The following is a 13265-nucleotide window of genomic DNA, read 5'->3' as shown; positions in this document are numbered from 1 at the left end:
TGGCTTCCACAGCATCTTCTAATCCGTTCCCACACAATAGACCCTCGGTAATGAATACAGTAATTAATAACTTCCCGGATGGTAGTTGAGCTTGTTTTAAAATTCCTATAGTCAAGCAAGTTAGGAGAATGTTACAAGAAGATTAGTTAGGAAAAAAATGGTGTGTCATATATTATCAGCCTAGAACATTTGGAATTTGTCATTCATAAGAAATAAGCTCATTATTAATAGAAGATTACTTTTCTTGTCTTTATGTGACTATTTTCTTAAATTAAAAATGCTTTTTTCTTATTGCAAAAGCAATGCATGTTCATCTAATACAAATTGGAAAATAGAGATAAGCAACTAATACAAAATTAAATACACTCATAATCCTCCAACCTGCATGTAACTGCTATAAATGTCTTTTAGACTTTCTGTGCTTTTATGTAGATTTTTTTTTAAATAGCATAAATACTGCTTCTTTCACTTTGCGAACATGTGGTCAACAACATTCCGTGTCAAAATACATTTGCCTTTACTACATCGTTCTTTATGTCTACGTATGAAGGTGAATGATTTTATTTGTTTTTAAATCACATTTGTTTACTCAGGAGTCAGCAACACCCAGATAAGGAAACATCGGAAGAGCCCAGGTGTGGCTGTGTGGAGAGGTTGAGTAATTCAAAACAAAGTGCAAAATACAAAAACAATTATGACCAGTTTGACAGTTGAGCGTCTGTTTCCTACAGGCCTTCTACCCGCAGGTCTACCGCTGACTTCAAAGAGAAGTCAGCACAGAGGAGGTCCGGATGGTAAGGTGCAAAACGAGAATCAAACCCGCGATAAGAGATTAAAGGAAGCTTGATCAAAGACCCGGCATAAAAGTGCTAGCCCAGGACTTGCCTTGGCCCATGGCCCCGAAGTATTCACCAGGACAGAAAGCTCTCTTTGAAGTGATTGGAAGCGCCCTTGCTCAGATGCGCTCTCTGGTCAAAGGGAAACTGAAAACGTGGCACAGGAAAGGGTTGCAAAGTTGCCTCTTCCTATCTCTTGCCTGCTTGGCCCTCACAAATTGTTTGAATACTGCTTCTTTGGGTTGTTTTCCAGATGGAAGTAGTTGAACTGGGTGTCAAGTGACGAAATTCCACCTAAGAGGAGAAGGATGCTCCTTTTTTCTTTGTGGGAGAAGTGAGACGTATGGTCATTCACGGGGCAGTGGGTTTGTGCTCATGAGCACAGCGCTGCTGCTCCACTGCCCCTTCTCCGTTCAAGGTGTTTAGAAGGGCATGTGATGTTTCCAACAGACCTGCTCATCCTGCTGACTCATTACTTGTTCACTGCCCTTCTCCCTCCGAGTTTGTTGCTTGCTCCTTGTGATATTGGCGACATAAACCTTCCATTTCCTCGGAGAGGGGAAGAAACCAGAAGTGCTCCCCAAATGGCAGTTGCCTTTACAACGTTCAGCTTAAATACTAACCCAAAAGTTGCATAAAATTGGTAAAAATGTCTGCTTGGAACATCTCCGGTTAGCTCTTCTTTCAGGCTCCTGATTTTCTGGGTTTTCAGTTTATGTGATAATTCTCCAGGTATTTAGGGTCTTTGTTTTCACCTCCCCTTTTATCATATTTTCATTTCCCTCAGCATTTAAGGGAGTTACTTTTTCCATCTTTTTAAAATCAATTTCCTAATCTTTACCTGGGGTTTTAAATTAAGAGTCTTTACTGACAAATCAACATCAGGCCCTGTGAAAGGCCTGGAAAACACATTCCCTTCTTTACCAGGCCACACAGTCCAGGTGAGGAGATAATGGTTTTTTCCAACAACAAAAAAAATGAATTCGATGGCAGCTGATGTAGATTTTGTGAGGACAGTCCTTGATGAAGAAGGAGGATTTGAACTGAGGCCTTGAAAATGCCTGAAATCTCTAAACATGAAAATATTTAAAAGGATATTTCAGTAGGGCTTGATGCAACAGGGTCAAAGTTACAAAAGCAGAAACCTGTAAAGTGTTCACAGCAGAAACTGACACAGCCACGGAATTGGGGCAGAAGGCGCGTGTGCGGAAGTTGTGAGAGGGAAGCTTCACTAGACACGTCAGCATGAGGATGTGCTGGGGAGTCTGGATTTATTTTAAAATTTCTCCCAGAGTCATTTATTCCATCTATGATTTTATTTGTTTTCTTCTTATTCATGTGAAATTAACATATGGTGTTCCATTAGTTTCAGGTGGGGGTTTTATGATATATTCGTATATATTTGTATATTTTTCTGGATTTTATTATAAATGCAGATGGAGTATTTTGAAAACCTCAGAGGGGAAATGGCATGCTGAAATGTTATGGCAGCCTTACTTCTGACTGACCCATAGGATGGATTGGAGCGGGGAGAGGTCTGGGGCCACAGCTTTGGCAAAACGACATGGATAGATCCTAAGAGGAGGGACTGAAAGAGAGCAGAAACAGTGGGCATTGAAAGGATGGGATGGACTGGAGGCCAGGAGATGAGAACTGGTCTGACGTGGAGGAGCGGGGGAGGGGATGTGTCAGAGGAAGGAGTAAGAGGACTCACAGGTGACTCAGTGATGTCACCACACACAATCCTTTGTGCATGTCTTTTATGGGGTGCGAGGTGCTAGGTGATGGGAATACAAAGAGGCTAAGTGCATCAACAGAACGGTTAGGAAGACAGTGTAGGTGTCCACAATGAACATTAAGGACTGAGTGAGCCAGTGAGCTCTCCAGAAAGAGAAAGAAATATTCCCTGAACTATGGCTTCCCTGGAGCCTCAGGGAAGAGAAGGGCCATGCACTGAACCGTGAATAGTGGGCAGCATTGGGGAAGAAAGGGAAGAGAAGTTAGAAGGGTAAAGTGGGGGATTGAGAAGCAACAGCACCTGGTGGAGAAACGCAGGAGTGTTTGTGGCCCACGGAGCGGGTTGTCTGGTTGGAGCGCAGAGTTTGTGTAAGAACACAGAGAGGGAAAAAAAAGAAGATTGAGTCTTTTGATTAGTAAAGATTTACAGGCCAAATTAAAGAACTTTATATCTTCCAGTGAGAGAGTGGCCCGCAAAAGTGTTTTTAAATTTCATCTGTGAAAGATGTTTAATCTATGTAAGTTTAATCTGTGAGGACGTTTAATCTGTGAAAGATGTGTGGAATACACACAAGTAGGGAGATGGTACTAGCAAGACGAATGATTGGGTGACTTCTAGTCAAAAGGGAGCAGAAGTGTAAACTGATCACGGCAAGTATAAGAAAGAGGCAAAGGAGTTACCAATAAGCCTAAGCGGGAGGGGAAAATACAGAGTGTTACCCAAGATTCAAACCTGGGAGGCCATGATAAGGGTTGTGCTGTGTACCAAGGTGCACGAGTCCAGAGAGGACTGGTCTGGAGACAACCCGTAGTTTAGCTTTAAAGACTTGGAGCCTGAGGTGGCAGCCAGGCAAACGCGTCCAGACGGTAGTCAGAAGTGGGGGCTTGAGATTCCGCTGGAAAACAGACTTAACCATTTCAGGTTGGAAAAATATCCATGCAGCTCAGCAGTTGTTTGAAGTTTTTAATTAATTAATAATTAATTCAGAAAGTGAAGTCTTTTCAAAAGCTCGTTTGAGAACTTACACTCTCTTGATACAGATGAATGCTCAATTGCCCTTTTGTTTTTACTGCAAAACAGTTCAACTTGGATGAGAAAGAACATGGAGAGGACCGTGGGAGGGTTTTCTCACTATTCCACGCATAGGAATTGTGGGTCTCTGTGCGTGATACCTCCTCCTTGGTGGCAGTAATTCATATTTTATACATCCTTCTCTCAACTGCAGCACCTAGCACAGTCAGGGTTTTGCACCTTGTAAATACTCAGCGTTGGCTCATTTGTATTTTCATTGTAGTTCTTAAAGATAAAAGAGTGGACGTAAGAAAAGCTAAGGAGCTTACAGCCAATTTTCTAATGACAGACTCCATATAAACAAATGCAAATCAGGAGTCACATTTGAATTGTAAAAATATTGTAAGCAAGATCCCAGAAGTAATAATGGTAAAATGATAAAATGCATTAACAGTCCCACAGGAGCCCCTGGCTGGCTTCCCTTGGGAGAGTATGGGACTCTTGATCTCGGGGTCATGAGTTCAAGCCTCACATTCGGTATAGACATTACTTTTTTAAAAATTCCACTTCCTATACAGTCTCAGAGACATTCAAAAGTCACAGACTCTTGAAAAGTAGAGCCAACAGCTAAAATTAATAGAGTGAAGAGCCTCAGGTTCAGGCCTGCTAAGGCAGCCCTGTATTTTTTGTTGTCATCCGAGATAGGAGCTAGCAAGGACCCCAGTTATTTGGAGGTGGGAGTAGGATGTAGGATGCGAGGACCAAGACCTGTTAGAATATGCCTAACCAACTACAGTAAAGGAAAGGATGACTATACATAGATAAGAGATATCATTCCTCCTCAATTGACCGTTATAAGAAAAAGGAGCATCAGTCCAGTTGACTTGATCATAAAGGAGAAATTACATGGCTTTTCCCCCCTTCCAAACTTAACACATACACCCTTCATTTGATCTCGTTTATTCTCTGGTCTTTCAGCCGCTCGACTGATTCAGAACATGGATGCCACTGCTGAGCCTTGTACAGACTTTTTTAAATATGCCTGTGGAGGCTGGTTGAAACGCAACGTCATTCCTGAGACCAGCTCCCGTTACAGTAACTTTGACATTTTAAGAGATGAACTAGAAGTCATTTTGAAAGGTTAGTGGAGTCTGTGTCTATGCATCAAAGATTTCTCTCTTAATATATCCGTTTTTTAAAGATACAACTCTTAGCCATTACAGAGAATGTCACAGAAGATTAAAGTCGATAATCCCTCCAACTTTTGTGGCTCACGACCAAGTCACTCTGAGGGTGGTAATGCTGAAATGGATATGTTGGTGTCCATTCCTGTCTTCGTTTGTGGGTATATGTACAAAAAAGAATCTCTGTCATCTCTAGAGATGGCATCTTTATGCCATTTCACACAATAAGAAATTAATTGGGGTGCCTGGGTGGCTCAGTCAGTAAAGCTTCTGACTTTGGCTCAGGTCATGATCTCGTGGTTCAAGAGTTCAAGCCCCACATCTGTGCTGTCAGCACAGAGCCTGCTTGGGATCCTCTTTGCCCCTGCCTCTGCCTCTCTCTCTCTGTCTCTCAAAAATAAATAACATTAAAAAAAAAACTTTAAATAAGTTAATTGATTGCCACCAAACACAGCCTCCATTGTTTTCCCACCCTGGCCCTGGGTTGACATTGATATTAGGTATTACTGGATGGAAGATGTTACTGACATTTGCATCCCTGAATAGGTGTGTTTATTCTAACCTAGCTCTGGCACTCTCCCGGGAAGTTGAAGTCTTGTCTAGTCTTCTGCTCTCTTCCATCTTCCGTTCCCCTCTTCTAGAAGTTACTTTGTAGAAAAACAATTTTTGCTGTTTTCAAACATCCAAACAAGTACGATAATTCATTCAATTCATTTGGAGCATGAACAGTACAATCACACAAAGATAATTATTTCTAGCTATGAAAAAGGCTATCATATTAAATTCTGTATTCCTCTGCATTATTTCATTTTAATCTTAATTTTTAAAAAAGGAACTTATGTATGGCAGAGTAGTACACATCGCTGTTCACAAAAAAAAGAGAATCTAGTCAAAAAGACTTTCATCGAACTCGGGTAATGAAATCAACTCCCAGTTCTGCACTAGGAATACTGATCTGGTAAGGGGTTTAGTTTTTCCTGGAGGGTTTTAGCGGGGAGGGAATGAACACACATCCACAGAAGCAAGCTTTTTTCTGAACCTGCATGGCAAATGTTAATTAGAGCTGCAAATGAGCAATTGTATTGATGGGTTGTACTCAATGATCTATTTCAGATGTTCTTCAGGAGCCCAAAACTGAAGATATAGTAGCAGTGCAAAAAGCAAAAACACTGTACAGATCTTGTATAAATGAGAGTAAGTGCTTTTCCTTGTAGTTCATTAAGAGTGTGCCAAAATATGCAAAGACTGCATAAGGAATGTATTTTCTTTGTTTCCAAAAGCTGCTATTGATAGCAGAGGTGGAAAACCCCTGCTCAGTCTACTACCAGAAATATATGATTGGCCAGTAGCAACAGAAAACTGGGAGCAAACCTATGGTAAGGCAATTTTCATTCTTTTTTAAAAATATAATTTCCATGTAGAATCTGTGTTATTTAGTATCACATTAATGCACTAAAACTTCTAAAAGTATTCTTCACCTTTCTTTGCTTTAGGTCCTTCTTGGACAGCTGAGAAATCTATTGCATGGCTGAATTCTAAATTTGGGAAAAAAGTCATTCTTAATTTTTTTGTTGGCACGGATGATAAGAACTCTGTGAACCATATAATTCATGTAAGTTTGTGTGGCTGACAGCCAAGTTATCTTTAAATTGTTAATAAAACTTCTGCATACATTGTTGTTGTTGATATTTAGAAATAATGCATATTCTCATTTGAATTGCATGAGCAAGATAGTAATAAATTTGTGCTCTGTCCCTGATATCTGGATTCCCAATTTTGAAAGTATTTTCTTAGTGATGTGGTCATATCTCCCTCCTGCTACCTTAGGTGTGATACTGCGTTCTTCATAAAATAAATTAAAGAAATGAAAGGGCCTCCTAATTTGAAACAGCACCTGATTTCTCCGTATGTTCATGAAAGGAGCATGGTTTGGTTTACATTAGTAATGCAAATCTGGAAACCAGAAATTTCCAATTGCTTCCCAAAAGAACACAGAAAAGGGATTGGGGGAGATTGTGGGGGTCAGGGAGTGGTTTGCTTTTTTGGTTTTTTGACAGAAGGATTTTGAATACTGTTTGGGCTGTTACCAAAGAATATCTGAACTTTTTTCTCAGTGAAGGTAAATAAAAATATCATTCTTTTAAAATCAGTTTTTTAGACTTTTTTTCCCTCATGTAAGCCATTCATTTAGGTTTACTTAAGGTGTCACCTAAGGTGAGATTAATACTTAATGAGTATATTTGGAATGGACTCATATGTTTAGAGAGCTTCTATTTGGTCTCCTGTCAAAGAAAGCACCCCAAAGGTTGCAAGTTACAGATTCATACTTAGGTCACTGTTGCGTAAATCTTTATGGCCATTTTTATTAAAATCATGAACAGGATTGAACCCAGCTCTCTTCTACAGTGGAAGCCCTCTGCCTTCTGGAATTCACTGCTTTGGCTCCTCAGTGCTAGCATCCTGCCTCATCACCAGGAAGGGGTTTCCTAGGGAGAGTTGGGAGGTTGGAAAAAGGGGAGAGCCTTACCTATGGTGACACCTTCTGGCACCTTCCATACCGATCAGGGTTCTGCTTCTTTTGTGTTGTCCTGGGCTCTTCGCAGCTGCTGGGTTTCTCACGTCAGCCCACACGTGCTCCAGTTTGCCGTTCCCATTGAACCATGCGCGCCAAGGGAGCAATCTCATAAAGCTGCACGTGTGCCCAGGTGGCTCACTGGAACACAGGGGACCAAAGCTACTCGAGCAGAGCCTCATTTTCTCTTTCACACACCCAGCTGTCAGCTGGGTCTGCTCAAGTCAGGAGCAGAGCGGGAGAGACCCGAGGAGGAGTCTCCTCTAGCCTCCGCCCCCGCCCCAGGGTAGGGTATCTCAAAAAAAAAAAATAATAATAATAATCTCTGGCAAGATTTCCACTAGAGAAACCATTCTAGAGTCATCACAGAGGTTTTCACTTTTTGGCTTTTTCTCATCCCAGTTAAGGGTGGGAGAAGAGAATGTCCGCCAGGAGAGCATAGGAGAATCTCAGGAAGCCAGATGTCCTGTAAATAAATGTAGAATTTAGCAACTTCCAAGTCCTAGATTCCAACATGTTTTTGTCCACCTGCACCTTCTGTTTTGCATTAAAAAATTCTTCCCAGTGTATTTTCATTCAAATTTCTTTGGCTTTCTTCAAATTCCTGCAGCATATTCTTCCAGATTACCTAACTACCCATCGCTGTAGCACTTCCAACTAATGTGGAAACCATTGCCTAATTTGTACTCACTCACTGTCTGTCTGGCTGTTACCCTTATAAACAGCAAGAACACTGAGATCTTGCTGGTACATATATAGACATACTTGTATTTTGTCCAACTGTCCCACATCAACTGAATGGTTTATTTTCCTCTTTGTATATTTTTTACAGATTGACCAGCCTCGACTTGGCCTCCCTTCCAGAGACTACTATGAATGTACTGGAATATATGAAGAGGTAAACAAATAGCAACAGAAAACTACAGGTGTAACTTATAAATACTGAAAAGGACTAAAGCCAAATTTAAACTTAACCTTCTGTGTTCTTCACTCAGGACAGATACTTAGTATCATACATACTAGTGAGCTTCCTTGGACTGAATGCATATTCTCAGCAGAAGGAATGAAAGCCTTTTTTTTTTTTTTGAATGTTTATTTCTTTTGGAAAGAAAGAGACAAGAGTGTGAGTGGGGGAGGGGCAGAGAGAGTGAGTGAGACATAGAATCCAAAGCAGGCTCCAGGCTCCAAGCTGTCAGCACAGCACAGAGCCTGAGGCAGGACTCGAACTCATGAACCGTGAGATCATGACCTGAGCCGAAGTTGGACACTTAACTGACTGTGCCATTGAGGCTCCCCATGAAAGTCTTTTAAGGAATAAGGAAACTTGAACTTCCTTATTTGTGTCTTGATTCTTACTATTTAAGTCCTATGGCACCCATTTTGTAAAGTGAGTTTTAAGTGCTTCATTTCCTCTAAAACTGAGTCATTTAAAAAATGAACAGAACTTCCTGGGTGGCTCAGTTGGTTAAACATCCAACTCCTAATCTCAGCTCAGATCTTGAAATCAGGGCGGTGATGAGTTCAAGTCCCATTTTGGGCTACATGCCCAGCATGGGGCTTACTTTAAAAAAAAAAAAAAAAGATTCATCATGGTCTAGGGCAGTGCCCATGAGGATCAAGGAATGGTCCAGTGTGAGAATGAGACACATCATACTCTATTGTACCCTTTCAGAACCTTTGGATGTGACTTTCAGAGGACTACTTAGGTAGGAGAATCAGGTTCAGACAAACCTTTGGAGCCGCTTTCTACTCTAACATTGGTCAGTGAGCCAAGGAGCATCATAGGCCACAGAGCTGGGGGGCATTCTAGAATGCTTTGTATCATGTCACAACCTTACTGTCCTCACACTGATGTTTGTGTGCCTGTGCTTATGGGTGTGAAAAACCACAAGACAAAACCAGCAATGGTATGTATGATTAGATATTTGGGGACAGTGTTAGTTCTATAAATGTCTTCGTCATATTAATTTGGTAACTCAGAAATAAGCGTACATTTGATGATCCTGATGGATTACAATGTAGTAATGTGGCTGAAATTACTTCATAGCTAAAATTATTAGCTAAATATCTTTGTGCCAAGCATTTATTTTGCCTAATTATTAAGTTTAGATAGCATGGAATAAATTCACCGTAAAGTATCTTTTTGAGTGGCTATGCAACACTGAAATGAAGAAAACGATATTATAAAAGGCCACAATTAGTAGCACAGACAGTCAAATGGAGGTGGGATATTTGAGTTCATCATAACCTAGTTACTGTGTGGGCTGCGGTTCTTATCGGCTTTACGAGCTACTTCCTGCTGCAGAGTTGAGGGTGATTGAGGAATTTTGGCTCATTATGTTACACTGTCATCATCACGAACTGGAATGTTTTTCGTATTTAGGATTGTGTCCTAAAAAACATTAAATTTTTCCAATCCTAAAAATATGTTCGTTTTTTTGTACTCTGTCTCTGATACCAAGGACTACCTGGCAGTCGGTGTATACATTCCATGTGGCAAAGTTTATTTTTCGCCCCGACAAAAGCAGCTCTTAGGATGATGATGTATCTGCGTTTTGTATTCAGTGCTGTCTCATGCATCATCTAGAACAGGTCACACACTGGCCATCACAGGCTTCAGTCTGATACAGAGGCATTTTTGTTTAACCCTCAGTTAATTTTGGACTAGTTGCCAATTTTATTAACAATTGTAAGGTTTTCAGACTCAGGTTTTCTTGATAAACTGGTAGGGCTGGAAGCCCTAGGCCTGCGTTCCCAGGGGGTAGGTGTTGCGCTGAGCCGTGGTGGCTGCGTCTTCCCACTGTGTCCTTGTTCTTCAACGTTGAGCAGTCATTTAGATGATTACTGGTTTATATTGACTTCCTGGTCCCTGTATGTCCTCGAGTTTGTAAATTAGTTGGATCCTGGCTAAGCTACAGTAACAGAGAGACCTCAAAATATGGAAGCTCCAACCAGAAAGGCTTATTTCTGTCTCCTGTTTTAATATGGAAGGAGGCAGGCAGGCAGGCAGGAAGCTCTGCTCCATGGGAATGGCTGAGACCACAGCTTCTCTGACCACCTTACTGCCCTCACATCAACTCTTCTCTGGTTTTATATTAGTCTGTTTGGTCAGAGTTGGTTCACTAATGCTCTGTTCATATTTCCTGCCATGAGGGGAAAAAAAAGGTTTCTTTTTATGTAAGTGATGCTGAAGTTGCATCCATCCCATTGGTTAGAACATTGTCGTGGGGGCACAACCGAATACTAAGTATTCTGGGAAATGTAGTCTTAAGCTGGGTGGCCACGTGTATGCCTTTTAACATTTGGTTGACACGGAGGAGGAAAGCTCTATTCCTAAACAGAAGAAGGGAATCTTGGATACCAAAGACATTTAGCAGTCTTGCCACAGCTGCATCTGCTGGCCTGGGAAATACTATATTTATAGTCAAACAACACAATGGTGATCAGATCTAGAATCAGTGATATAAAGTTTATAGGAGAGAAATCTGAGGCCCTGAAGTTTGCCCTAGAACACTCAGCAAAGCAACATCAGAACCCCCGGTAGAACTTTTGTCCCCGTCTGCTGCTCTTTCCATTAGATCATTCCAACTTCATGAGAGTAGTACTTTATACTAGGAAGGTTCTTTAAATGAGCAAATGATAGGGAAACTCCAGCAGCACTGGCCTTCGTAGCTAGGAAGTTATCGGTTCAAATTAGGTGCCCTTCAATGGTCTGGATTAAACAAGCAAGCACACAGCGTCCTTCCCGCCTTGCCCTGCTTCCATAAACAGGGCTCTTGGTAACTGTACCCTTTCCTGCTAACCTCAGGCCCCAGAATACTTATCAACTCGGTGCCCCAGCTCCAAGCAACCAGTTGAAGAGGGTTGGCACATGGGATAAAATTTAATTGTCATCCTGGAAATAAATGGGTCTTAACTAGAATATTTGTGGACCCTCCCCTGTTTTCAGATCCATTAACTGCAGCAGGTGAGGGGTGGGGAGAGTGAAGAATATGTGTGGCCACAAAAGAAATTCCAATTTTTTTTCCTTTTTGCCTCCATGATATTTGCTACTGTTTTCTAGTCACTCCTACCTGTAATCCCTCACTTAGTTTCTATTCTACATCCCTAGCCAGCTATCAAGTAAAAGTTAATTCTAGTTTTCCCATTACTTTGCTGTCTCTCAAAAAAGTTAACCCTGTGGAAACTTTTTCCTTAGTGTGATATTGCTTCGTGAAAAATAAAATGATGAAAAGGATAAAGTAATGAAATAACATCTAGTGGAAAAGTTATAAAACTGGAAGAAATCTTAATATCATTCCAGCAGTATATCACTGGTCTTCATTGATTTTCTTACTTCTAGGCGTTAATATGTCTGTTCCCTTGCCTGGAATGCTCCATGCATACCTACTACCTGCCCAGCCCTCTTCCTGGCCTCCTCACCCTTCAGTCTAAGTTTAAATTTTACTTCCTCATGAAGGCCTTCCCTGGAACTTGTAACTAGATTAAAATACCTTTATGTTCCCGTAGCACATGGATTTCTGGGTACTTTTCTATTTAATGTCACTCCCCCCTTCCCCAGAAAACTGTAAAATTAGTGGCAACCCTATTCCTCACTTATTTTTTGCTTTATTTCCACTCTCCAGCTTTGTTCCTCACCCTTATTAGTTATCAAATGAATACTAAGTGAGTCAGGGGATGAACAGAATCAGTAGATGGATGGTTGAGGGGGAAGTAGGCAGGAAGAGATGAAAGAAAAGGAAGGTAGAAGCACCCAGTCTCTTACAGGTCCCTCCTAGGTCCTCACCTTGATTTAGGGGGCAAGTTTGAGCTCTAGAACATCAGTGGCTAATGGACTATAAATCCTAAGCATTTTACAAACATCCTATAAACTGTGTATCCCTCTTCCTCTTTTTAATGTCCAGTTCTTTCTCTGCTACATTCAGTTTGTCTGAAATACATTCACATAGTCCGTAAATCCCATACTTTTGCATTCCACATTATTTTATTGGAAATAACCAAGAGAAATTTTGAGGATTGACATGAGGTCACCAACTTTTTACCAAAAAATGTGCTCCATCTTTGACTAGGGAAGCCTGACTTCCTTGCCTGTCATTCTAGCCAATGGTTTTCAAATTATAGTGTGGAGTCTGATTCTGCAGCCAACCCTGCAACCAAGAGCAAGGGTTGAGGAAGGGTCATATCCCCTTTGATCAAAAGGACCCTAAACATAAATCTTGATAAGATCATTACCTAAGCCCATTTCCCCAGATCCTTCTTGACTCCTCTTTCAGGATATCCAGCTCATTCAAGAAACCTGCCCCATAATCCTAAACTAACTTCTTATGAACAATGGAAACAGCACCCACTATGAAAGCGCATTCTGCTTCACAGAAGCGTGTTTGTGGGATGTGTGTGTGTGTGTGTGTGTGTGTGTGTGTGTGTTTGCTTTTGATATCCTCCCTCCAAGTGGAATTTCTGTGTTGTGATACCTGTATGGCATTCAAAACAGTAAAATGCCTTGCATCATTACACTACTAAGTAATGAAAATAGATGATGCATTTCTATCTCTCACTTCCCTCCTCGAAGATGAAACCTATTTTTCTCATGTTAAAAGGCCTTCTTGCTTTCAAACTTATTATGTGCTTTTATTCTGGCAGTTTTTAAATGTTATATTTTGAGAAATGCATATTGTTTTCCTCTGGTTATTGTTCTAAACTTAAATACCTCTGTTCCTTTTCATTTTCTGTACGTTCCATCTCACTTAACGAAGGGAACATGCCCTATGGCAGTAGCCTGAAGGTATATATTGTTGTATTTCATACATGACAGGAGCATATATTTTCTAATAATTAAGGTTACTCATGCACAGACTTTAAGAACTAAATGGGACTTTAGAGGATTTAGTCCAAACTCTTCTCTTACAAATGAGGAAACAGAGACC

At 40.9% G+C, this 13265-nt stretch overlaps 1 protein-coding gene across 1 annotated transcript in view; it reads left to right on the top strand.

Annotated features, from left to right (window-relative positions):
• The window catches only part of MME (membrane metalloendopeptidase), a 96665-nt gene that overhangs the window by 30507 nt on the left and 52893 nt on the right, over window positions 1-13265 (top strand). The window contains exons 4-8 of the mRNA XM_029940015.1: window positions 4564-4725; window positions 5883-5963; window positions 6050-6145; window positions 6263-6381; window positions 8174-8239. Of these exons, the coding sequence (XP_029795875.1) occupies window positions 4564-4725; window positions 5883-5963; window positions 6050-6145; window positions 6263-6381; window positions 8174-8239 (524 nt within the window). The remainder of the gene's footprint in view (window positions 1-4563; window positions 4726-5882; window positions 5964-6049; window positions 6146-6262; window positions 6382-8173; window positions 8240-13265) is intronic.

This window comes from Suricata suricatta, chromosome 5, assembly GCF_006229205.1.
Source record: "Suricata suricatta isolate VVHF042 chromosome 5, meerkat_22Aug2017_6uvM2_HiC, whole genome shotgun sequence".
NCBI classification, from domain to species: Eukaryota; Metazoa; Chordata; class Mammalia; order Carnivora; family Herpestidae; genus Suricata; species Suricata suricatta.
This window is presented reverse-complemented; position numbering and strand designations above follow the sequence as displayed.